This window comes from Thamnophis sirtalis, unplaced genomic scaffold, assembly GCF_051295495.1.
Source record: "Thamnophis sirtalis isolate CommonGarterSnake01/CBP01778 unplaced genomic scaffold, rThaSir2_p1.2 scaffold_4, whole genome shotgun sequence".
In the NCBI taxonomy this organism is placed as follows: Eukaryota; Metazoa; Chordata; class Lepidosauria; order Squamata; family Natricidae; genus Thamnophis; species Thamnophis sirtalis.
The window spans coordinates 136,114,945-136,141,625 of record NW_028261384.1 but is presented as its reverse complement, the minus strand read 5'-3'; the positions used below and the strand labels follow the sequence as shown (position 1 = coordinate 136,141,625).

At 39.9% G+C, this 26,681-nt stretch overlaps 1 protein-coding gene across 1 annotated transcript; it reads left to right on the top strand.

Moving 5' to 3' along the window:
* The first annotated feature begins 15,046 nt into the window (after nt 1-15,046).
* LOC148046818 (vomeronasal type-2 receptor 26-like) lies at nt 15,047-21,249 on the top strand. The gene is made up of 4 exons (XM_087714986.1): nt 15,047-15,850; nt 17,332-17,559; nt 19,522-19,648; nt 20,351-21,249. The coding sequence occupies exons 1-4, from the start codon at nt 15,047-15,049 to the stop codon at nt 21,247-21,249; spliced, it is 2,058 nt and encodes a 685-aa protein (XP_087571112.1).
* Nucleotides 21,250-26,681: the final 5,432 nt, after the last annotated feature.

Below are 26,681 nucleotides of genomic sequence, written 5' to 3'. Positions count from 1 at the left end.
AAGGCCACACTTGGAATACTGCATTCAATTTTGGTCACCATGTTGTAAAGAAGATGTGGAGAATCTAGAAAGAGTACAGAGAAGAGCAACAAACATGATTAGGGGAGTGGAGGCTAAAACATATGAGGAATGGTTGCAGGAACTGGGTATGTCTAGTTTAATGAAAAGAAGGACTAGTGGAGACGTGATAGCAGTGTTCCAGTATCTCAGGGGTTGCCACAAAGAAGAGGAAGTCAAACTTTTCTCCAAAGCACCTGAGGGAAGAAGAAGCAGCAATGGGTGGAAACTAATCAAGGAGAGAAGCAAGTTAGAACTGAGGAGAAATTTCCTGACAGTTGGAACAATTAATCAGTGGAACAGCTTGCCTCCAGAAATTGTGAATGCCCCTGGAAGTCTTTAAGAAGATGTTGGATAGCCATTTGTCTGAAGTGGTGTAGGATTTCTTGCCTAGGCAGGGGGTTGGACTAGAAGATTTCCAAGGTCCCTTCCAACTCTGCTATTGTATTGTATTTTAATATTTTCTTTCTATTACTGTCATAGAAAGAAATCTTTGTTATTTATACAGAAATGTTGTTATGAGAATTGTCAATTTTCCCTTTCAAGTGGGGTATTTAAATTTTTGCAGCATATTCACCAAATTTCATCAACATATCCTCGCCTTGGCTTTTGCTGTGAAGGAGATCAATGAAGACTCACAGATCTTACCTAACATTACTCTTGGGTTCCATATCTGTGACAGTTACTACAATGCAAGGATGACCTATCGCACGACTCTGGACCTGCTTTTCAAATCCCAAGATTTTGTCCCTAACTACATGTGTGACAGCCAGAAAAATCTCATGGCTATCATTGGGGGACTGGATTTTGTCACATCATCTCATATTGCTAAAATTACAGAATTCTTCAAAATTCCTCAGGTAAGTTGTGAAAAGGCTAAAGGAGAAGAATCCTATAGTCTTTTTTTGCAGTTTTTTTAAATTATTTTTCCCTTGTACAACACCTTACAATCATTGCATCAACATTGTTATGTCATCATACCTGTACATGTATATAATATTTCGCTTCTATATTTACGCACCTTTATACACAGTTCTATATATATTTATATATAGTTTTTTGGCTTAATTAATTTTATTCTTGTTTTGCAGCTATTTGTACCAATTGTTCCAAATTTCATAATGTTCCGACTCTTCTTTATCTTTAAATTTCAGTATTAATTTGTCTATCTCTGCTCAATCCAAAGTTTTTTTTAATCACTAATTCATCTGAGGGGGTATTATTTTGTTTCCAGCATTGGGCAAATGCTATTCTAGCTGTAGTTAGCAGATACATTAATATATACTTAATTTTCTTTGTATATTTCCCTTTGATTATTCCCAGTAGAAAGATTTCGGGTTTGTATTTTATCTGTTCTCCTGTAATTTCTTGCGCCCATTTCCAAATTTTTGTCCAATATTTTTGTGTTTCCGGGCAGGTCCACCATATGTGATAATAAGTCCCTTGTACTTTTTTACACTTCCAGCACGTCAGCTTCATGTTTGGGTACATTTTAGCCAATCTTGTTGGTGATAAGTCCCAACGATAAAACATTTTGCATATATTTTCTTTAAGTGCTGCTGATCGTATTAGTTTATAATTTGTGTACCAAATTCTTTCCCAATCCACTAGAACTATGTTGTAAACAAAGTTTTTGGCCCACGCTATCATGCAACCTTTAACTTTTTCTTCTTCTAATATTACTTCTAATAAATATTTGTAAATTTTCGTTATTAATTTATTTTCCAGGGCAATTAAAATTTTATCTATTTGTTGTAATTCTGTGTATATTCCATATTCTTTTATGTCTTTTTTCTATCTCGATTGTAGTTGGAGATATGGCCACCAATCTCTATTTATATTTTGCTCTTTTAATTCTGGATTTGTTTTCAAATTCCCTTGGCTATCTAAAATTTCACTATATCTAACCATTTTTGATAGATCTAGTGTATTGGGATGTTTCATGGCTTCCATAGTGGAAAGCCATGTCGGTATTTTCATGTAATGTTTTTCTCTAATTTTATTCCAGACCTGTATCAGTGCATTTCTAATATAGTGTCCGTGGAAGTATTTTTGTTTCTTTTTACCCTCTTCCCATAGGAAAAAATGCCATCCCATTTGCAAATCTTGGCCCTCTAATGTTAGTACTTTTTTATTTTTTAAATTTATCCAATCCTTGAACCATGTTAGTGTGCTGCTTTGTAATAAAGCTCCCAGTCTGGGAGTCCCATACCACCTCTGCTTCTGTCATCCTGTTGAGTTTTCAACTTTATCCTGGCTTTCTTCACTTGCCATATAAATTTCAATATAATCTGATTCAATTCCGTAAAAAAAAAATCCTAATTTTATGGGGATTGTTTGAAATAGGTATAATAGTCTGGGTAGTACATTCATTTCTATTGCTCCTATTTTATTATATTTTTATTAAGATGTTCTGCTTGACTTAAGGTCTATTAGTTGGCATACTTTTAAAACTACAATGCCGAATACAAGAATTGATGGTACATAGACAGTGAAAACCTGAGGAAAAATTGAGAACAGTATTCTTTATTTCTATCAAAAGAATTGATCAATTCTATTTTTTTGAAATAATTCCAATAAATTCCTTTCAAATTTATACTTGGAAGAGTTTTAGGGAAACAATTCCTTCCTTGCATATATTTTATAAGAAAAATAGATCAGAACAATTGCATTTGATCTTACAAATTAAAAAAAATATTACTCCACTTTCTTGCAGCTGACATATGGCTCTTTACCCCAAGAGCAATTTGAGACCAATAAGCTCTCTTCAGTTTATTTCATGGTCCCCAAAGAGGACCATCAGTACAGTGGGATTATCCAACTGCTTCATCATTTCAGGTGGACATGGATTGGGATATTTGCTGTTGATAACAACGATGGAGAAAATTTCTTACAGAAAATGCAGCCCTTGCTTGCAGAGAATGGAGTTTGCTCAGCGTTCATAGAAAGACTTGAACAGCTAGTCCACTTGGAAGATGCTGTAGAAGTACTTAACAGAATCTTAATTATATCCGTGAATTGGAAAAACAGCCAAGCCAAAGCATTTCTCGTCTATGGAGAATCATTGACAATTATGTGGCTGAGAGCTGTCATATTTATGGTAGATCCTGAAAGCAAGGAAATTACATTGTTTGGAAGGGTGTGGATCATGACTGCCCAGATTGATTTCATATTATCAGGATTTCAAACCACATTGGATCTCACCATGTTCCATGGGGCTATTTCCTTCACCGTTCATTCAACAGCCGTTGCAAATTTCAAGGAATTTCTTCAGACCATGAATCCTCTTTCAGACTACAGAGATGAATTTCTGAAGGAAGTTTGGGAACAAGCATTTGATTGTTCATTTCCAAAACAAGAGTTACAAGAAATACAGAAGGAAGGTAGAATATGCACTGAGGAGATGAAGCTAGAGGATCTTCCTGGACCTGCCTTTGAAATGAAAATGAGTGGCCATAGCTACAGCATCTACAATGCTGTTTATTCTACGGCTCATTCTTTGCAGGCTCTGTACAATAGAAGAAAAACAATGATGAGTAAAAATCCTGACCTTCCACACCTCCGAGTTTGGCAGGTATTCCCTTTGCTTTGGAAACTTCTGTTATTTCAATAAGCAGTTTGACATAGAATTACTTTTTGGAGCCATTGTGGAAAGTCTTAATATTTTCTGCATGTGAAATCAAGCCTGAGAAACAACCTAGAAATAAGGAGGAATTTTGTAATGGTGAGAACAATTAACCATTAATTGGTGCAACAGCTTGTCTTCAAAAGTTTTGAATGCTCGAACACAGGAGATTTTTATGAAGAGAAGGACAGCCACTTATCTAAAATAGCTTAGGGTCTCCTACTTGAGTACGGTATTGGATTAGAAGATTTCCAAGTCTTCTGACTCTGAAATGATGGTCTATCTTAAATAGATATTGAAAAAAAAATAGTTTGTGTTGTTATTCTGAAGCTACTGTATAAATTATAGCTTAGTTGTCAGTAGAGGTTATTGAGTAAATTACTATACATTGCATAATACGAGATAGTTAAAATTATGATTTAGATTATTTTTCATTGCCTGCTCCAACAATAATCAATTTTCCAAGAATGTTCTATGGGGCTAATGGACTTGTTGTGGGTAACAAGATGAGCTTTCTGTCTCTATCAGAGTTTTAGAGGAGTGAAATAAAAGTGGGTCTTCTTAGTTGTGAAATCCATAGATGAAACATGAAACATGTTTGCAATAATCTCTATCTTGCATCTCTCTATGGAGGAATGCTGTAGTCTCAGAATCTAAAATTTGAGTAACAGGCAATGAGGAAAGATTAGATATGATCTAGGTGCAATGAATTGTTTATATAGTCAATTTAAATCATTTGTGTCAAACTCATGGCCCATGGGCCGGAGGGATCACACCAGTGGTGGGATTCATCCAGTTCGCACCTATTCGGGAGAACTGGTTCATAACTTCCTAAGCAGTTCAGAGGACCGGTTGTTGGAAGAAATATTTTGTTTTTTCCCACTTTACAGGGCTAGTCCTGTAAGGAAGGCAGGAAGGAAACATTCTGGTATTGTTTTTAGCCTAATCTTTATAGCCCTGCTTACAGAGACTGCTTCTCCAGTTAACCCTTATTACCCTTGTAACAATTGAGGCGAAGTGCCCTTTGACTTGAGTGACATTGACTTGGCCATGCCCACATGATCACCGAGCCCCAGCTACCCAGCTGGTCATTAGGGCAGAGAAATGGTTGATAAATTATTTGAATCCCACCACTGGATCACACGCTGTCCATGCTCAGCCCTGGTTTAGTGAAGGGGAGAAGGAAGTTGTGACATGTCACATGATGGCATGATGGTATGAGTTTGACATCCCTGATCTAAATCATAATTTAAGAAACGTACATAATTCCAGAACCTTTTATTCATTCTGCTTCAGTTCATTCTTACTCTTCCTCATATTAATATCAATTAGATAGATAGATAGATAGATAGATAGATAGATAGATAGATAGATAGATAGATAGATAGATAGATAGATAGGAAGGAAGGAAGGAAGGAAGGAAGGAAGGAAGGAAGGAAGGAAGGAAGGAAGGAAGGAAGGACATGTACATTATCAGACAATATTGATTCTCAATTTTTGAAGTGTTCATAATAATTTTTATAGGAAAAGAAGGAATGAGGGAATGAAACTGAAATAAGATTTTCTCTTCTCTGTTATATATATATTTAATTTCCCCTCTCTCATTCCTTTTCAAGTAGCTCCATCCATTTCTTCAAGGCATTTCTTTTAACAATTCAGCTGGGGAAAGAGTGTTCCTGAGTGAGAAAGGGGAAGCAATAGGTGGATTTGACATTATCAACTTGATCACTTTTAAAAACAGATCCTTTCAGAAAGTTAGAGTTGGAAAGATGGATCTACAGGCTCTAAAAGGGAAGGAATTATGGATTGATGATGATGTGATTGTTTGGAGTCCAGCTTTTAACCAGGTATAGAAATAGTGATTCCACCTTAATCTATTATGATCCATGACTTAACCCATTATGATCCCATATTTAACATAGTCTCTTTCATAGAAATATAATTTCTAGTCTTTTTAATAAACAATGTCATATTCTTTCAAATGTTGTGGATGATCAAAGATTCCTCAAATTGAGAAATATGATATTAAAATGTAAAAACCAGGATTGCATATTTGGTGGGCATTTTCACTTGAAATCACAAGAGTGGCCAGGTTTCCATGGGATCGTTACTATGTAATAATTAATTATTTGTCCTGCTTTTCAGACAGCAGCTTCTGTACCTCATTATAATTTCTACATTATTTTCAGTTGTTGATGAAGTTGTTAAAGGCTGTATCTTTTTGGGAAGTCAATAATCATGTTACCCTATTAAGGAGAAAATTCAGAAACTGTTTTAGAAAACCCCCATTTCAACCATTTTTATGTTTATCATCAATTCAGGTTCTTCCATTTTCTCGATGCAATGGCCCTTGTTTCCCAGGATCCTGGAAAAAGGGAATTGAAGGAAATCAGTTCTGCTGCTATGACTGTGTTCCATGCACAGAAGGGAAGATTTCACATAAAAATGGTAGGGAGTCTAATGCTTAAGTCATTACACTTAAGCAAATTTTAAGATACAACTTTAGGATGCATAAAATTAATAAAATGAATTTCTTGATTTTCCTCCCAGATATGGATGACTGTTTTAAATGTCCAGAAAATCATTATCCAAATAAAGGAAAGAATGGATGTATCCTGAAACTGCTGGCCTTTCTAACTTTTGAAGAAAACTTAGGAATTGGTTTAGCCTCAGCAGCTCTTGGTTTCTTCTTCTTGACCTTTTGGGTACTTGGAATCTTTGTTAAGCACAAGGATACTCCCATTGTCAAAGCCAACAACCGGTCCCTCACCTACGCCCTGCTTGTCTCTCTTCTGCTCTGTTTTCTCTCCTCTTTGCTCTTCCTCAGCCAACCTGGCAAAGTGACCTGCCTGCTCCGACAATCAATGTTTGGCATTACTTTTTCAGTGGCCATTTCTAGTGTACTGGCCAAAACCATCACTGTGGTTGTGGCTTTCATGGCTACTAAACCAGGGTCTCAGATGAGGAGATGGGTGGGAAAAAGATTGGCTCTTTCTACGGTCCTTTCCTGCTCTCTCTTTCAAGTATGGATTTGTATTGTTTGGTTGTCAACATCTCCCCCATTCCCTGAGTTGGACATGCACTCAGAGCTCCAAGAAATGATATTACAGTGTAATGAGGGGTCACCTTTCTTCTTCTATTGTGTCTTGGGCTACATGGGTGTCTTGGCCATCGCCAGCTTTATTGTGGCTTTCCTTGCCCGTAAATTACCTAACAGCTTTAACGAAGCCAAGTTCATCACCTTCAGCATGTTGGCCTTCTGCAGTGTGTGGATCTCCTTCTTTCCAGCCTATCTGAGCACAAAAGGAAAAGCCATGGTAGCTGTGGAGGTCTTCTCCATCTTGGCCTCCAGTGCTGCATTACTGGGATGCATATTCCTCCCCAAATGCTACATCATTGTTTTGCGGCCCGACCTCAACCACAGGGAGCAACTCATTAAGAGGAGTTAGCACATGGTGCAATCCTTCTTACTTATAGAACTTCTTGAAAAAAAGAATAGTCAGAATGCAGGCTGTAAGAAACATATATAAAGTTGTAGGAACATTTTTTTTAGTTTTGTCAAAGAGGAATTTGTGTAAAAAAATTGCTGAAAGAAAGAATAGAAAAAATGTTTCCTGTCTCAGGAAGTATTTATAAAACCTATAGGAACAGAAATGTTTTTCTGTCAAGGAATGTAGGGCAGTTTTGGGATTCAAATTTTTTATACTATTGGTTCTGTGGGTGTAACTTGGTGGCCGTGGCTTGGTGAGTGTAGCAGGAGAAGCATACTGCAAAATACCCATTTTCTACTTAACAGCCGGAACTTGGGAGGCAGAGAATAGATGGGGGTGGGGCCAGTCAGACGTGGTATTTACCAGTTCTCTGAACAACTCAAAATTTCCACTACTGATTTTCCAGAACTGGTCAGAACCTGCTGAATACCACCTTTGATGTAGGGTATTTAAGATTCATTCCTATTTAAGCTTTCTCCAAAATAAGTGCTCATGTTGCTGCATTTCTATCATTTTCCAAGATTGTTTAACCCTTTCAATACTCCTGTTGAATTTGACTTTGATGTAGTTTTCGTAGTTGCTGATTAGGATATTTCAAATTTTGACTCCAATAATGTCCAGTGACATTTTTCTGAGTTTTATACTTTCAATTCCTAAAGCACTGTTATATAAATATGGTAAAAAGCTGACTGCCATTTTATTAATATAAATTATATACAGTATTATAAAGATATTAGTTTCAATTTGTTAGGGTGCACACTGAGTTATTGAATCCTGTATATTTAACTGAATTTTTTTTAAAAGGCTTTCATACTGGGTCCCAACCATTCACTCTTTACCCAGAAATCTCTTTTTACTGTAAACTGATACTTTCTGTTATTAATAATATGGAAAATTTATTGAAATGAAACTTTCACAGGCAAAGTAAAACCACAATGCATTAATAGAGAGTTAGAATCAATACCACACCAAGTTCTAGTATCACCTTACAAATAGCAATAGCAATAGCAATAGCAGTAGACTTATATACCGCTTCATAGGCCTTCCAGGCCTCTCTAAGCGGTTTACAGAGAGTCAGCATATTGCCCCCAACAATCTGGGTCCTCATTTTACCCACCTCGGAAGGATGGAAGGCTGAGTCAACCCTGAGCCGGTGAGATTTGAACAAAGCCTTAGTAAAACCACACTTGAAAAATGGTATATAGTTCGGGTCACCATACTGTTAAAAAAGGTGTTGAGACTCTAGAATGACTTCACTGAGGAGCAACTAAGAAGATTAGGGGGCTGGAGGCTAAAACATATGAAGAATGGTTGCAGGAAATGGGTATGTTTAGTAAAAAGAAGGACTAGGAGTGGCATGTTAACAATATTCCAATATTTGGAGGGCTGCCATAAAGAATTCAACCTATTCTCCAATACACCAGAAGGCAACACAAGACAAAAAAAATGGATGAAAATTAATCAACGAAAGAAGCAACTTAGAACTAAAGAGAAATTTCCTAACGGTGAGAGCAATCAACTAATGGAATAACTTGCCTTCAGAAGCTTGGTGTGCTTCATCACTGGAAGCTTTGAAAAGGAGACTGGACAACTATTTGTTTGAAATGGTATAGAAGCTCCTGCTTGAGAGGGTGCAGGGAGTTCAACTGGAAGACCTTTTTGTTGTGGCTCAGCAGGAGTCCTTGTAGCTGCAAACAGACTCCAACAGCGTGTGGCCTTATGAGTTGGCTCTAGAAGAGGTGGAGGACCCTGGACAGGGTTCCAACTCTGAGCAGGGCGCAGAGAGGCTGGTTGGCCACCAGGAGGCTCCTGAAGCATGGAGCAGCGGTGAGAGCTGAAGGAAGTGTGCTCCTGACGTCGTGCCTTGGAGTTGTGATGAGTAGACAAGGGAGGTGGTCCTGGATGCCCAGCAATGCCGGGCAGATTGACGTTGAGAGAAGCTATGCAGTTACAAAAGATAATTGGACCCAGGTGATTGTAATTAGGCTCCTCTCAAGATTGCATTTAAAGAGAGACTGGGAGGAGCCTGGTTTTGTAGGATGGAATGTGATTCCTAACGCTGGAGAAGCTATTATCTGTCGAAGTCTGAGTTGCTGCCAAGGTTCTTATCTGTTTGTTATGCTTGGCTTTCAGCCAACGAAGTTTTGGTTTCTTGCTAATAAAGTGCTGTGAAATTCCAGTTAAGCTTGTCTCGGCATTCGTTACTGGACAGAGGAAGGGGTCAGAACACCTTTCCAACTCTATTATTTTATGCTCTTTGTATTCTCTCTTCTGTCTCATCCTTTATTCAAAACAACCATAATAAAGAGTGACTTGATTTGACTAGCAATTAGAAGTCTGCCTTTTGTCAAGGTAATCAAATCTGATAGAGCAGGGGTATCAAACTCAATGTCATTGAGAGCCGCATCAGGGTTGAGTTTGACTTTAGAGGGGGGGATCTGATGGGTGTGGCCAACATGGCCAATTTGACATTGATGTATGTCAGAGGCACCTGTGGTGCAGGGGTGGGTTCCAGAAAGTAGTCCAGCCCGATGCTATTAGCACAAGTATTGGGGTGCTCTCCTCCCAAGTAGTTGCATCAGTCTGCACTGTTTTTGCCTTCTCTCCACTCTCCATGCTTGAGGATCAGGAGGGGGTGGTCCTTGCTCATCACCTGTGCTTTGTCTCTCATGTTCACTGCTTAGCCTCTCTTGGTCATCCTGCCCCCCTTCCTCCATGCCTACTAGCCTGAATGGCCTTGGCTTGACTCAGACTACTTCTCCCCATTTTCATTTTAAGTCAATGAAGGCAGCCCCTTTATCTCCATCAGCTTCAGTTCTGGCTCATCTTCTTCCACAGATTCAGGCTCAGGGGTGGGTTCCTGCCAGTTCTAACCTCTTCTATAGAAGAGTTCCACAAATCTACAGTGCCATTTAGAACCAGTTCCAGTTCCTTTCCCCCGTCCGTCTGCATATCATCAAGATGAAGAGGGACAGGAGGAATTCTGGGATTTGAAGTCCACAAGTCTTAAAGCTGTCAAGTTTGAACACCCCTGAGGTTTTTTTCTAAAGGGTTAGGGGTGCGAGGGTCTTGTAACTTGACAGCTTTAAGATTTGCACACTTCAATGCCAGAGCTCCTGAGCCAACATGATTGGAGGAGGAATTCTGGGAGTTGAAGTCCATAAGTCTTAAAGCTGTTAAGTTTGAACACCCCTGGGGTTTTTTCCCAAAAGGGTTAGGGGTGCAAGGGTCTTGTAATTTGACAGCTTTAAGACTTGCGTGCTTCAAATGCCAGAGTTTCTGAGCCAACATTTTGGGTGTTAAGCAAGAGCATTGTTAAGTGAGTTTCATCACATTTTACAAGTTGGCCACACCCACCAAGTCACATGACTACCAAGACACTCGCATTCAAGTCACGGTTCCACCACAAAAGCGCGTAGGACAAAATCACGCTCGACAAAAGCGCGCTGTGACGTCATCACAGCGCGACGAAAAAGTTCGAAAAATGTAAAAATAAAGCGAAAACCTTACCCTAAGCCCCCCAAACCTAACCCTAAACCTAACCCTAAACCTAACTCTTAACCTAACCCTAAACCTAACCCTAAACCTAACCGTTAAAGTAACGAAAAACCTAACGCTAACCCTTAACCTAACCCTAACGCTAACGCTAACGCTCTACAGCTAACCCTAACCCTTACCCTAACCCTAACCCTAACCCTAACCCTAAACCTAACCCTTACCTTTATGTGAATCGGCTTGCTTTAATTTAATTTTTATTAATTTTTATTTGAATTTTTCGATCTTTTTCGTCGCGCTGTGATGACGTCAAAGGCGCGATTTTGTCAATCGCGCTTTTGCCGTCCGCGCTTTTGACGGGTCACGCAAGTCACAAGGCTGGCAAGCTACTCCCACCCGGTAACATGGCCGGCAAGCCACTCCCACAAAGCAGGCCACGTCTACAGAAGAGGTTCTAAAAAAAATTGAAACCCACCACTGTTAAGGCTCCAATGGGAGCATGACAGATCTGTATATATTTTATTTTGTGAAAAATTGGTTGAAAATAAATCTGGTATCTTGAAAAAAAGCATTATTTTTATTTCTGTTTTCAATAATTAAATATATATTCTATTGCAAGTGTTCCATAGGCTATGTTCAATGGCATTGCTCATTTTAAAAAAATAGCTGATCACAACAAAAATAATTATCTCCTAGAGGAATTACCCTATTTTCTTAGCTAGGCCTGAATATAAAAATAAGGCTGCAGAAAAGGGTACTTAAATTCAATAACAATCAAGGTAGTTGTTTGGCTATAAAGTAAGTCTTGAACCACTGGGAGATTGGCACAAGGTATGATAACCTGTCAGATTAATTCCTTCAAGATTCTACACTCTGTTCTCTTCTGCCAGAATATCTGTGCAAATCCTGACAGTATGCAAGATACAAATTAGTGCTCACGTAGATCTTCAAATAGAAAATGATAGATTTTGTAATCAATTGCATTCTCAAATACAATCGTTAGATGAAGTATTGGATTATCTATACTTTCCAACTGGTACGATGGAAGTCAAAACATCTGCACAATAACAAAAGCATCAAGATGTTTCTCCTGATGTTTTTGGTGCATAAAGTAGGTACTTTGAGCTGCCCTGCAAGTGATGCTTTCCTTGTTCCACATGAGTGGTATCAGCCTGGAGACCTCATCATTGGTGGGATGACATCTCACCTCCTTTACCACTTTGTTGAAAGTAAATTTAATGAAAACCCTGCGATAATACCTTATGGAATACCAGTGTAAGATTTTTTTTTCTCTCTGTTCTTAACCAGATCTCCAAAAGCCTCTTATATAAGTAAACCCTATTTGTGCATAAATACTGCATATAATTCTTTTGATGTAATCTATCCTTTCTGTGGGGATGTGGTGGCTCAGTGGCTAAAAAAGGTCGGCAGTTTGGCTGTTGAAATCCCTAGCGCCCCATAACGGAATGAGCTCCCTTTACTTGTCCCAGCTTCTGCCAACCTAGCAGTTTGAAAGCACGTACAAAATGTAAGTAGAAAAATAGGAACCAACTTTGGTGGGAAGGTAACAGTGTTTTGTGCGTCTTTGGTGTTTAGTCATGCCGGCCACATGACCACAGAGACGTCTTCTGACAGTGCTGGCTCTTTGGCTTTGAAACAGAGATGAGCACCACCCCCTAAAGTCAGGAATGACTAGCACATATGTGAGAGGGGAACATTTAGCATTACCTTTTATGCTTTCTGTGTCTTTCAAATGCATCTAGTTGTGGCAGAAGAAAGACTCTTCTTTATGTTATTTTGAAGACTTTCGCACGAAATGTACAAAACTTCAGATCAAGAAGTCTCTTATTGGACATATATTGAGGTCAGTGGTGGGATTCAAATAATTTAACAACCGGTTCTCTACCCTAATGACTATCTGGGTAGATTGGGTTCAGTGGTCATGTGACTGAGTGGGCTTGTCCAACTCAAGGTTACTTAGGGCGATGGGCGCTTCGCCTTAGCTGTTACAATGTAATAAGGGTTAACTGGAGAGACAATTTCTGTAAGCAGGGCAACAAAGATGAGGCTAGAAACAACACTAAAATGTTTCCTTCCTGCCTTCCTTACAGGATTAGCCCTGTAAAGTGGAAAAAAACAAAAGGATATTACTTCCAACAATCGGTTCTCTGAACTGCTTAGAAAGTTAGTTGCGAACTGGCTGAATCCCACCACTGATTGAGGTTAAAGTGATTTTTTTTAAAAGGGTTGGCATTATCAAATATACAAAATATACATAGAGTAAATGAGTAGTACACATGCTGAAAGTATTCCTATAAAACCTTGTGAAAATCTCATAGAAAATTAACATAGTATCACCTGCATTTGTTGCAGCATATGTTTGTTGCACATCATGGAAACGTTGTGTAAAAAGTAAGTTTTCACCCTATACAAATTACCAGTAAAGGACAATATTTTAGTTCAGGGTTGAAATGAAGGGTCTTTGGTGACATTGGTTGTTTTTCATTTCAAGACATTTCATTATTCAAACTAGATAACATCACCTGGTGTTAAGTTGGAATGAGGTTGCCTACTTTGGGTAATGAAATGCCTGCAAGAAAGGAAACAAGCTCAGAGAATATCAAGAACACCTCTGCAGAAATTATTAAGAATTTCAGAAAAGCTGCCAACTTTCTATTACCATCAGAGAAAGAAATGTTTGTTATTGATATAGAAAAGATGCCACCTTATGAGAATTGTCAACCTATAATTTCAACTACAATAATTTAATTATTTACAGTGCAACCACCAAATTTCATCAACATGTCCTTGCCTTGGCCTTTGCTGTGAAGGAGATCAATGAGGACCCCCAGATCTTACCCAACATCACTCTTGGGTTCCACATCTATGACAGTTACCTCGATGCGAGGATGACCTATCGCACCACCCTGGACCTGCTGTTCAAATCTCAAGAATTTGTCCCTAACTACAAATGTGAAAACCCGAAGAATCTCATGGCTATTATTGGGGGATTGGATTTTGACACATCATCTCACATAGCTGAAATTATAGGATTCTTCAAGATTCCACAAGTAATGTGATGGGATTGTGGGAAAAAAGTATATATTTTATTGTTATGAAATATTTAATGAGCATCAAATATTAGGGTTGGATTTGTGTTAAGGTATTGTCAGGTCTATTACTTAGCATTTTTTTTTATGAAACTACAATGAGTATCCAGAGTCATTCCATAGTTGAGTGAATATTTGTATGTAGTATCCTCTTTGAATGTATTGATCTCTTATAGGGATGTGGTGGCTCAGTGGCTAAGACACTGAAGTTGTCGATCAGAAAGGTCGGCAGTTCAAGTATTTGAATCTGTAGTGTTGCGTAAAAGAGTGAACTCCCTTATCACAGCTTCTGCCAACCTAGCAGTTCAAAAGCATGTTAAACATGCAAGTAGAAAAATAGGGACCACCTTTGTTGGAAAGTAACAGTGCTCCATGTGTCTTCAGCACAGTTTAGTCATGCCGGCCACTTGACCATGGAAACATCTTTGGACAGCGCTGGCTCTTCAGCTTTGAAACGGAGATGAGCACCACCACCCCATAGAGTTGGGAATGATTAGCACATATATGCTAGGGGAACCTTTTATTGATCTCTTATATATAATAATATGTAGTACTTGGACGTAATTCCAAGTATTTCTTTTCTATAACACCAATAGCAGAACAGGAATGTATATGTGGTAAAGGAGAAGTTGAAGATATCTCACATGTTTTATTGTACTGTGAGTTATACAGAATTTATAGGGCAGCATATATTCTCCCCTTACTAGAGATATTGCCAGGGAGGGCAGAAAAAATTTATGTAGGCTTTCTCCTCCGGGACTCAAACACCTCTACCATGCATGCAGTGGCAAAATTCTGTGTTGCTGCAATGTCCATAAGAAGAAAAAATGGTTACAGAATTATAGCTGTCAAAATGTACCAATTTTTTGGAGAAATCTCTAATAATGTTTGGAACATTATATTTACTTACATACATATTGGCTTTTCACCCATGTAAACTAGGGAGTGAGTGACCCTAAGAGTTTGAAAACATGTATTTTCTTAACAGGGATGTTATTATCCACTTTTTTTATGTATTGTAAAAAGTGATGTCTATTGCTGGTCTCTGGCTGTAATAACGATATATTCTTCTATACTTTTCGATAGTAATATTTAGAAGAATTCTAGAGAAAAATGTTGCTTGAGTGCATTTCATAAGAAAACTAGATAAGAAGGAATAGTTCTGATTTAACATTTCAAGAGAATCGTATTCCGCTTTCTTATAGCTGGCATATGGCTCAGTAGCCCAAAAGGAATTTGAGACAAGTAGACTCTCTTCACTTTATTCCATGGTCCCCAAAGAGGACCATCAGTATACTGGGATTATCCAGCTGCTTCGTCATTTCAGGTGGACGTGGATTGGGATTTTCTCTGTTGATAACCACAATGGAGAAAATTTCTTGCAGAAAATGCAGCCCTTGCTTTCCCAGAATGGAATATGCTCAGCGTTCATAGAAAGGATGTCACAACAAACCCATGTGGACGACCTCCTAGACGTTTATCAAACGATCTCCATGATTTCCATTAATATGATGAATCACAAAACCAATGCATTTCTTGTCTACGGAGAATCCTGGGCCATTACGTGGCTAAGATTTATTCCATTTGTAGTCGATCCTGAAAGCAAGGAAATTGCATTATTTAGAAAGGTGTGGATCATGACTGCACAGATTGATTTCATATTATCAGGATTTCAAGTCCTGTGGGATCTCCAGATGTTCCATGGGGCTCTTTCCTTCACTGTTCATTCAACAGAAGTTCCAGGTTTCAAGGAATTTCTTCAGACTGTAAATCCTCTTTCTGTCTCCAGAGATGGGTTTCTACAGGATGTTTGGGAACAATCATTTGATTGTTCATTTCCAAAATCAGAATTGCAAGAAGAATTGCATGATAAGCAGTGCAGTGGGCAGAAGAGGCTAGAAGATCTTCCTGCACCTTTGTTTGAAATAGAAATGACTGGCCAAAGCTACAGTGTCTACAATGCTGTTTATGCTGTGGCTCATGCTTTGCAGGCTCTATACACACTATATTTCAATAGAAAAAGAACTATGATTCATAAGAAAACTGACTATCCATATCTTCAGGCTTGGCAGGTATTCCCTTTGCATGAGATACTTCTTTAATTTCAATGAGAAGTTTGATGTAGAATTATTTTGTGAACCCACTGTGGAATGTCTTAATATTTTCCATATGTGGAATCAAGTTAAATATGAGAAATAACCTAGAAATAAAAAGAAATTTCCTGACAGAATAATTAAATAGTAGAAAAAAACTTGCCTTTACCAAGTGGTTAGATGGTGTTTAAAATGTATTAGGTTGTTTAAAATGTATTAGGTTTCCTCCTTCATTTCGTAAAATAAAATACATAAAAAGTAGTTTATTTTGAGACTTACCTTTCCTGACTTAATTTTTGCAAGTTTGAACTATTTGCTGATATTCTGCCTTGGTTATTTGCCTCCCATCAACTTTTTATACTTGTCCTTTTTCTCCTTCACTTTATCAGAGATTATTTTGTACACCCATGCAGATTTATTTTGAGATTTCTTATTTTTCATCTGCATTGGAATTATGCTAGACTGGGCTTTTATAATGTTACTTTTCAACTTTTGCCAAGCTTCTTGGGTTGATTTTTCACCTTTTGAATTCCAATCCATGGAATCTCTTACAAGCTCTCTCCAAGTATATTGAAATCAGCTGTTTTGAAGTTCAAGATTCTAGTTTGACTGTGTTATATTGCTTCTATTTGCATAATGTTAAACTCCAGTGTTGTGTGATCACTCACACATAACATTCCTATAACTTGAACATCTTCTTTCATTTCATCTTTGTTAGTGAGAATTAAGCCCAGTGTGGCTGACCCTCTAGTTCCCTTCTCTATCTTTTATCATGTTTAGGTATCAGTATCTAGGGAAACACCACAACTTGTACAATAAGAAATATTTAAAATGATAATTTAGGTTACTTTTCATTGCCTTGTCCTAAAATAATCAATTCTCCAAATACTTCTTTCTGGCTCGTGAATTTGTCAGGATTGAGAAGCTGAGGATTCTGTCCTTATAAGAATCGAAGAGGAATGAATTAGGAGAAGTTTATTTTCAGAAGTGGTATCCATGTTCTCTCTCTCATCTCTCTCTCTCATCTCTCTCTTTCTTTCTCTCTCTCTCTCACAATGTTCATCTCACATGTATTGAACAAGGAGTCTCAAATTTTCAAATCTGGCTAAAGGAAATTTATCATATTTAAGATTATCAAATACATTTATACCACTGAGGGAAGTTAAAATATGTTCTATGTTTCAGTATTGTTTAAATTATTGAAGGAAGTTGGTTAATCCTAATAGTCTACTTTCATTCAGGGTTGGTTCATTCTTATCTTTATCCTTAAAATAATATCAAATTAATAATAGAGCAGTTATGTACATTTCTATGAAATATCAATTATCAAATTCCTTAGTGTACATATTTAATAATTGTAATAGGAATAGGAAGCATGTGTCAATGAAATTTGAATACAGTGTTCATCTCTCTACTATGTTGTATTCAACTCTCTTTCATTTTCATTTGTTTTCAAGTAGCTCCATTCATTTCTTCAAGGCATTTCTTTTAACAATTCAGCTGGGGAGAAAGTGTTCCTGAATGAGAAAGGGGAAGCAACTGGTGGATTCGACATCACCAACTTGATCACTTTTCCAAACAGATCCTTTCAGAGAGTCATAGTTGGAAAGATGGATCTCCAGGCTCCAAAAGGAAAGGAATTATTCATGGATGAAGAGGTGATTGTCTGGCACCCAGCTTTTAACCAGGTATCAAATTACTGAATGAGCTATGATTAAACCATTATGATCTGATATTGAATGCAGTCTTTTTGGAAATCTGACCCCTCCTGAAGAAGCCATCTCTGGATCTTGCCATTTTGAATAACTACCGTCCAGTCTCCAACCTCCCGTTTGTTGGGAAGGTTGTTGAGAAAGTGGTAGCCTTTCAGCTCCGACGGTCCTTGGATGAAGCCGATTATCTGGATCCCTTTCAGTCTGGATTCAGGCCTGGCTTCAGCACGGAAACTGCTTTGGTCGCACTGACCGATGATCTCTAGAGAGCCAGGGATGGAGGTCATACCTTCATCCTAGTGCTTCGTGACCTCTCAGCAGCCTTCAATACCATCGACCATGGTATCCTTCTGCGACGGTTATGAGAGGTGGGGGTGGGAGGCACCATTTTTCAGTGGTTCTCCTCCTACCTCTCGGACAGGTCACAGTCGGTGTTGGTCGGGGGGGGGCAGAGGGTTTTTTTAAATTAACATTTATAGGCCGCCCTTTTCCCTGAGGGGACTCAGGGCGGCTTACATAAAATAGGGAGGGGGGGTACAAAACAATAAGCATAAAACAATACATGAGATTAAAATAGTACACAACATTCATTCATCATCCGGGTGGGGACAGATTGTGGTCTTTATCCCCAGGCCTGACAGGATAGCCAGGTCTTAAGGGCTGTGCGGAAGGTCTGGACGGTGGTGAGGGTATGAATCTCCATGGGGAAATCATTCCAAAGGGTCGGAGCTACTACTGAAAAGGCTCTCCTCCGTGTGGTTGCCAGTATACACTGACTGGCAGATGGAACTCGGAGGAGGCCTAATCTATGCGATCTTATTGGTCGCAAGGAGGTAATTGGCAGGAAGTTGACCCCTAGGCCCCTGAAATATGGGGTCCCACAGGGTTTGGTCCTGTCCCTCCTCCTGTTTAACATCTACATGAAGCTGTTGGGTGAGATCATTCGGCGGCACGGGATAAAATACCATCAGTATGTGGACGATACCCAGTTGTATCTGTCCGCCTCATGCCAACTCAGTGAAGTGGTTGACGTGATGTGCCAGTGCCTGGAGGCTGTCAGGGTCTGGATGGGAGTTAACAAGCTTGCGCTCAATCCAGACAAGACCGAGTGGCTGTTGTGTTTTTCTCCAAAAATTTCGGCTAGTACTCCATCGTTCAGGCTGGTGGGTGAAATTTTACGCCCCTCAGACAAGGTTCGCAATTTGGGAGTCCTCTTGGACCCCCAGCTGACCTTAGAACATCATTTGTCAGCTGTGACCAGGGGGACATTTGCCCAGGTTCTCCTGGTGCACCAATTGTGTCCCTACCTGAACCGGGAGGCACTCGCAACAGTCACTCATGCCCTCATGACCTCATGACCATTAAAACCTGGCTGAGTCGGCAGGCCTGGGGTCGATGAGTTCCCTTCCCCTCTCGAATCGTGCAGCAGTTGGTTGTTTTTAAATGCCCTGTACTTTTGTAGTTTTTGTGTTTTTCCCTTCCCCTCCTTCGGGTTTGTGCGCCGCCCTGAGTCCTGCTGGGAATAGGGCGGCATATAAATAAAAAGAAACTCAAACTCAAACTCAAACTTCTGTTTTTTTAAAATAAACACTAGCATACTCTTTTCAAAAGTTGCTGAAGATCAAACATTTGTAAAATTGGAAAAATGGCATTACAATACAAAAACATGCTTGTATATTTCATTGGTATTTCCATTTATAATTACAAGAGTGGCCATGTTTCCATGACATTGTTACCCTGTTAAATTATTTAAACACCTTGCCCTTCAAACAGGACATCTTGTACATCATTGTAATTTCTAAAACTTTTAAAATTGTTGATGAATTCAGTATTTTTGGGGGGAGGGGGGGAATCAAATATATTTTCCCTGATAAAGGAGAACAATTACAAACTGCTAAAAGTATCTCTGTTTTCAGAACCTTTTATGATTATCACCAGGTTCATCCGCTTTCTCGATGCAATGACCCCTGTTTCCCTGGATCCTGGAAGAAAGGGATTGAGGGGGATCAGTTCTGCTGCTATGACTGTGTTCCATGCCCTGAAGGGAAGATTTCAAACCAAAATGGTAGGTTAGGAATTCTACCAATTTTCATAAGACTTAAGCAAACTTTAATTGTTGTGGCCCACCAGTGGACAGCAAAGCTGGCAGCAGATTCTGATAGTGAGGAGGTTGGGAAGAAACATGGGCCAGTCCTGGAGTCTGTGTAAGGCTCGGATGAGGGTTCTGCATTGGAGACAGAGAGGGGACCAAAATTGTCTGGTAGTTATTTGCTGCTTCTGGAGCCTCCAGAGTCTGACATCAGTGAGGTAGGAGAACAGCAGGAGCCTGTTCCAAGTGTGCACATACGCAGAGCTGCCAGAAGGCAAGAACAATGAAGAAAACAGTGTTGACTTGGGTGTTAGGCTCGGAGATGATTGGCCCCTCCCATAAGTCATAAAAGAGGAGCGAACCAGATGTGAGATTTGGCAGGAAGCAATTAGCTCATCTGGTTGCTTCAAGCTTTGAAAAGTTCTGTTTCACTCTGTGCTATGCATAGGCAAATAGGTCTCTGGCAGAATTCCCAGGGAGATAAGGTGGGTGTCTCCTAAAAGACTGTGGCAACTCGAGCAGACATCTGTTGGAACCTTCACAGACTGTTTGTGAAGTCTTCTAAACTGGTAATGACCATAGTTTACAGCCAAACAAAAAAACAAACAAACAACTAAATAAGATTATTTTCAAAAATTTGGAATGTCTAGGTGACAAATTCCTTGATTTTCCTTTCAGATATGGATGACTGTTTGCAATGTTCAGAAGATCATTATCCAAACAAAGAAAAGAATGGATGTATCCCAAAACTGGTGGTGTTTCTAACTCTTCAAGAAACTTTAGGAATTGGTTTAACTTCAGCAGCTCTTTCTTTCTTCTTCTTGACCTCTTGGGTACTTGGAACCTTTATTAAGCACAGGGATACTCCCATTGTGAGAGCCAACAACAGGTCCCTCACATACACCCTGCTGGCCTCTCTCCAGCTCTGTTTTCTCTCCTCTTTGTTGTTCCTCAGCCAACCTAGCAAAGTGACCTGCCTTCTCCGTCAACCAATGTTTGGCATCACCTTCTCAGTGGCCATTTCTAGTGTCCTGGCCAAAACCATCACTGTGGTTGCGGCTTTCATGGCCACTAAACCAGGATCTCAGATGAGGAAATGGGTGGGGAAAAGATTGGCTCTTTCTAATGTACTTTCCTGTTCTATCATCCAAGCATGTATTTGTATACTTTGGTTGTCAGCATCTCCCCCATTCCCTGAGTTGGACATGCAGTCACAGTCCCAAGAAATGATTTTGCAATGCAATGAAGGTTCAGCTTCCTTCTTCTACTGTCTCTTGGGCTACATGGGTATCTTGGCCATTGCCAGTTTTATTGTGGCTTTTCTTGCCCGTAAATTACCCAACAGTTTTAATGAAGCCAAGTTCATCACCTTCAGCATGTTGGCCTTCTGCAGTGTGTGGATCTCCTTCTTTCCAGCCTATCTGAGCACAAAAGGAAAAGCCATGGTGGCTGTGGAGGTCTTCTCCATCTTGGCCTCCAGTGCTGCTTTACTGGGATGCATATTCCTGCCCAAATGCTACATCATGGTTTTCAGACCTGAGCTAAACCACAGAGAACAACTCATAAAGAGGAATTAGTGACCTATGTGTACATCTGAACTAGACTGTGTTTTTTTTCTATACATTCTGTCATACACTCTGTTGGTATGAGGGTATATGCATAATTTTGTATTTATTTATTTATTTATTTATTTATTTATTTATTTATTTATTTATTTATTTATTTATTTATTTATTTAGTCATGTTTATGTAGTGAATATTGGAGGTGGTGACCCTTTGAGAGAAGTGGGCAGCAAAATTTCATGTTAATGTATGATTATTAGTGTGCATTCAAAGTGATAATAAAGTTGTTCCAAATTGCTACATTTTTACCATTTCCCAAGATTCTTTAACCTGATCCTTTTCCCATTTCAATGCTCATTTTGAACTTGACTTTGATAATCTAGGTTTCTTGGTTCCTGTTAGGAAATTTCAGATATTGACTCAAGCAATTTTAAATCTTTGCAGAGACTTTTTCATGTTTTTCATACTTTCAAGTCATAAAGCACTTGAATATGGTAAAAAGTTAATTACCATTTTATGAATATATATTTAACATAGTATTATAGGATCTCCATTTTAGATATGTTAGCTTCCTCAAAATGTTATTGAGTTTAGTTATCTGGCATCTCTCCAAATGAGATAAGGTTCGTGTTGATAAATATTCCTCAGAAAGATTGTTTGCTAAGCCTTCCTGACTATGAATGAAAGGAATTCACAGTCATGTAAATAAAAGGATTTTTTTTCGAGGACCAAGACTCTGCTTTTTGGTTCTTAATGAAGCCTGGGTCAGAACAATCTCATATATTTAATTGCATTTTACAATAGACTTTAATGCTGGATTATAAATATTTGGTCTCTATCCATAAATCTGTTTTTATTGCAATCTGTTTTCAGATTTCACTAATAAGGAAGACATTGATGAAATGAAATTAAATGTATTTTTCCTTCTGCTACATCCTTTATTCAAGGTTATGTTGACCAAAGACCATATAAAGCATGATTTGAATTGGTTTGGAATTAGAAGTCTGACATTTTTTCAATAAAAGCAAAGGTGAAATCCAGTGCAAATCGTAGGGAAAAATGCATATCCCTCACTGATAGAGCGAGGAACAATAAAGATGAAAATATTTGAGGTTGGGATATTGTGAGTTTCCCCTACATAGAGATCATCGTGAAGTACTACAACATTTGGAGTATAACACGCACCGGAGTATAAGATGCATCAGTTTAGTTTAATTTAGTTTAGTTTCACTTTATTTGTATGCCGCCCTTTTCCCTGGGGAGACTCAGGGCGGCTCACAGTTCAAAAGGGGGGAGAGAAGGACAAATAATTTACAACATAAAACAAAAAAGCACTACACCATTTAAGAACTCAACAGTCATACAATTCGAGTAGGGTTTAGAGTCTTTAACCCCAGGCCAGTCGGGATAGCCAGATTTCAGTGCGGCGCGGAAGGTCTGGAGGGTGGTGAGGGTCCGGATCTCCACGGGGAGTTCGTTCCAGAGGTTCGGAGCAGCCACCGAGAAGGCTCTCCTCCAGGTAGTTGCCAGTCTACACTGGCTGGCTGATGGAATTCGGAGGAGGCCTAATCTATGCGATCTTATCGGTCTAGTGGAGGTAATTGGCAGTAGGCAGTCTCTCAAGTACCCAGATCCAATACCATGAAGGGCTTTATAGGTGACAAGTAGCACCTTGAAGCACACCAGGAGATCAACAGGCAGCCAGTGCAGCTCGCGGAGGATAGGTGTTACGTGAGTGAATTGGGGTGCACCCACGATCGCTCGCGCAGCTGCATTCTGGACCAGCTGAAGTTGCCGAATACTCTTCAAGGGCAGCCCCATGTAGAGCACATTGCAGTACTCCAGCCTAGAGGTCACAAGGGCACGAGTGACTGTTGTGAGGGCCTCCCGGTTCAGGTAGGTTCGCAACTGGTGCACCAGGCGAACCTGGGCAAATGCCCCCCTGGTTACAGCTGACAAATGGTGTTCTAAAGTCAGCTGAGGGTCCAGGAGGACTCCCAAATTGTGAACCCTATCTGAGGGGCGTAGAATTTGACCCCCCAGCCTGAGAGATGGAACACTTGGCCAATTCGTGGGAGGGAAGCACAACAGCCACTCGGTCTTTTCTGGATTGAGCACAAGCTTGTTAACCCCCATCCAGTCTCTGACAGCCTCAAGACCCTGGCTCATCACGTCCATCGCTTCATTGAGTTGGCACGGGGCGGACAGATACAACTGTCTATCGTCCGCATATTGATGGTATTTTATCCCGTGCCATCGGATGATCTCTCCCAGCGGTTTCATGTAGATGTTGAAAAGAAGGGGGGACAGGACCGAACCCTGCGGCACCCCATGTGTTAGGGGCCTAGGGGTCGATCTCTGCCCTCCGACTAACACCGACTACGACCTTTCCGAGAGGTAAGAGGAGAACCACTGTAAGACAGTGCCTCCCACCCCCACCTCCCGCAGTCGTCGCAGAAGGATGGTATCGAAAGCCGCCGAGAGGTCAAGGAGAACCAGGATGGAGGCATGGCCTCCATCCCTGGCTCTCCAGAGATCATCGGTCAATGCAACCAAAGCAGTTTCTGTGCTGTAGCCAGGTCTGAAGCCGGACTGGAATGGATCGATAACTGGCTTCCTCCAAGGATCATTAGAGCTGAAAGGCCACCACCTTCTCAACAACCTTCCCCACAAAGGGGAGTTTGGAGACTGGACAATAGTTGTTTAAAATGGCTGGATCCAAGGATGGTTTCTTCAGGAGGGGTCTTACCACCACCGCCTTTAAAGCGGGGGGAAAGACCCCCTTCCGAAGGGAGGCGGTAACAACTGCCTGGATCCAGCCTCATGTCACCTCTCTGCTGTTTACAACCAGCCAGGAGGGGCACAGGTCCAGCACACATGTGGAGGCACCAACAGCTCTCATCGCCTTGTCCATGTCCTCAGGGGTAACAGCTTGAAAATCAATCCAGCGATGGCTTACCAGATTATCCCTTAGTGCCTCGGCTGGTTCTGAAGAATTGGAGTCCAGGTCCACCCGGAGCCGAGCAACCTTGTCTGCGAGGAATTGGACGTAATCCTCAGCCCTGCCCTGCAGCGGATCACCCGTGTCCCTCCTATTTAGGAGAGAACGGGTTATCCTAAACAGGGCGGCTGGGCGTGACTCAGCGGACGCAATCAGAGAGGCAATATGTGATCTCTTAGATGTCCTTATTGTTCAAATGTATTCTCTGATGCAGGTTGTTAAAAGTGCTCGGCTCAATTTGGATTTACTGGACCTCCAATTGTGCTCTAGGCGTCTCTTCCGGCGCTTCATCTCCCGGAGTTCCTCAGTGAACCAAGGAGCTCTCCGGGATCCACTGCCTCGGAGCGGCCGTAGAGGCGCAATCCGGTTAAGGGACTCCGTCGCTGCCGAGTTCCAGGCAGCAACCAGAGTCTCCACCGGACTGCGGGCAAGAGTATCAGGGATAACCCCAAGCTCCGTCTTGAACCCCAAAGGGTCCATAAGTTGCCTGGGGCGGAACCACCTGGTCGGTTTCTCCTCCCTACAGTGGGGGTTTATTCACTGGGATGGAAGCGAGGGATGGAAGAGGAGGAGGAGCGGAGGAGAAGAATGAAGGAGGAGGAGAAGAGGAAGAAGAAGAGGAGTAGGGGAGGAGGAGGAGGAAAGGAGGAGGAGTTCAGAAGGTTGGAACATACCTGTTAGGTATTCTACCAATTTTCATTAAACTTAAGCAAACTTAAATATACCATTTTGGGATGCAAAAAATTAGTAAAGCAATTTTCAATAATTCGGCATGCCTAGATGAACAATGATTTTTCTTTGAGATATGGATGACTGCTTTGAATGTTCAGAAGATCATTATACAAATAAAGAAAAGAAAGGATGTATCCCAAAACTGGTTGGTGGTGTTTACAACTTTTGAAGAAACCTTAGGAATTGGTTTAACTTCAGCTGCTCTTTCTTTCTTCTTCTTGACCTCTTGGGTACTGGGAACTTTTATTAAGCACAGGGATACTCCCATTGTCAAAGCCAACAATCGGTCACTCACGTACACCCTCCTTGTCTCCTTCTGCTCTGTTTTCTCTCCTCTTTCTTCTTCCTTAGCCAACCTGGCAAAGTGACCTGCCTTCTCCGACAAGAAATATTTGGCATCACCTTCTCAGTGGCCATTTCTAGTGTACTGGCCAAAACCATCACTGTGGTTGTTGCCTTCATGGCCACTAAACCAGGATCTCAGATGAGGACATTGGTGGGGAAAAGATTGGCCTTTTCTATTGTCCTTTTTTGTTCTTTCTGCCAGATATGTATTTGTACTTTTTTGTTGTCAATATCTCCCCCATTCCCTGAGTTAGCTGTGGAGGTCTTCTCCATCTTGGCCCCCGCTGCTGCATTATTGGGATGCATATTTCTCCCAAAACGCTACATCATTGTTTTGCAGTCTGAGCTAAATTACAAAGAACAACTCGTATTCCATGTGATATTGTTGGTTGAGAGAATTCCTGAAAAAAGGAATAGAAAAACAGTTTGCTATTTACAGGAAATATATAGAAAACTAAAGAAATATTGATGTAGAATATTTTTATTATCAAAAATTATTATTACTGCTCATTGCAAAATAAATGTTCATTTTGCTTTCCAAGATTCCTCAATCTAATCCTTTCTCCCTTTCAACACACCTGTTAAATTTGACTTTCTTAATGTAGCTTTTTAGTTGCTATTAGTGTATTTCAGGTATTGTTTTAAGCTATATCCAATGTTTGCAGAGACATTTTCATGGTTTTTATATTTTCAATTCATAAAGCACTACAAAAATGTAGTAAAAGGCTGAATAACATTTGATCTGTATGTATTTAGGATATCAGTTTTTGGTTTTTTTAGGCTTCAATATAAAAGGTATTGAGCTTGTGAATCTTGTACACTTGACAGCATTTAAAAACGCTTTTATGTTGGATAATAACTATTCACTCTCTATCCATAAACCTATATTTCCATTACAATCTCTTGTCAAGTATTAGTAGTATGGGACATTTATTGAAATGATGTAAAATGTATCCTTCCTTCCTTCCTTCGTTCTTCCCTCTCACCCACCCTCCCTCCCATCCTTGATTCAAAGTGTATGCTTACCAGTGACCATAATAAAGACTGTTTAATTTGGCTTAAAGTAAAAAGTCTGGCATTTTAAAAGAAAACCAACGATGAAATTCAGTCCAATTCCTGTAAAAATATGCAGACACCATCCCCACCCACCTCCACTAACAGAAGGAGAAACTACAAGGTCAAAATACCTGGAGAAAACTTTTGAGTGTTCTACTAGATGGAGATGATAGATAGGAATATAGATGTGAAGGTAGATATGTAGATAGAGTACATAAGTAGGTAACTAGGTAGGTAGATTAAAATATGATAGATGATAGATAGATAGATAGATAGATAGATAGATAGATAGATAGATAGATAGATAGATAG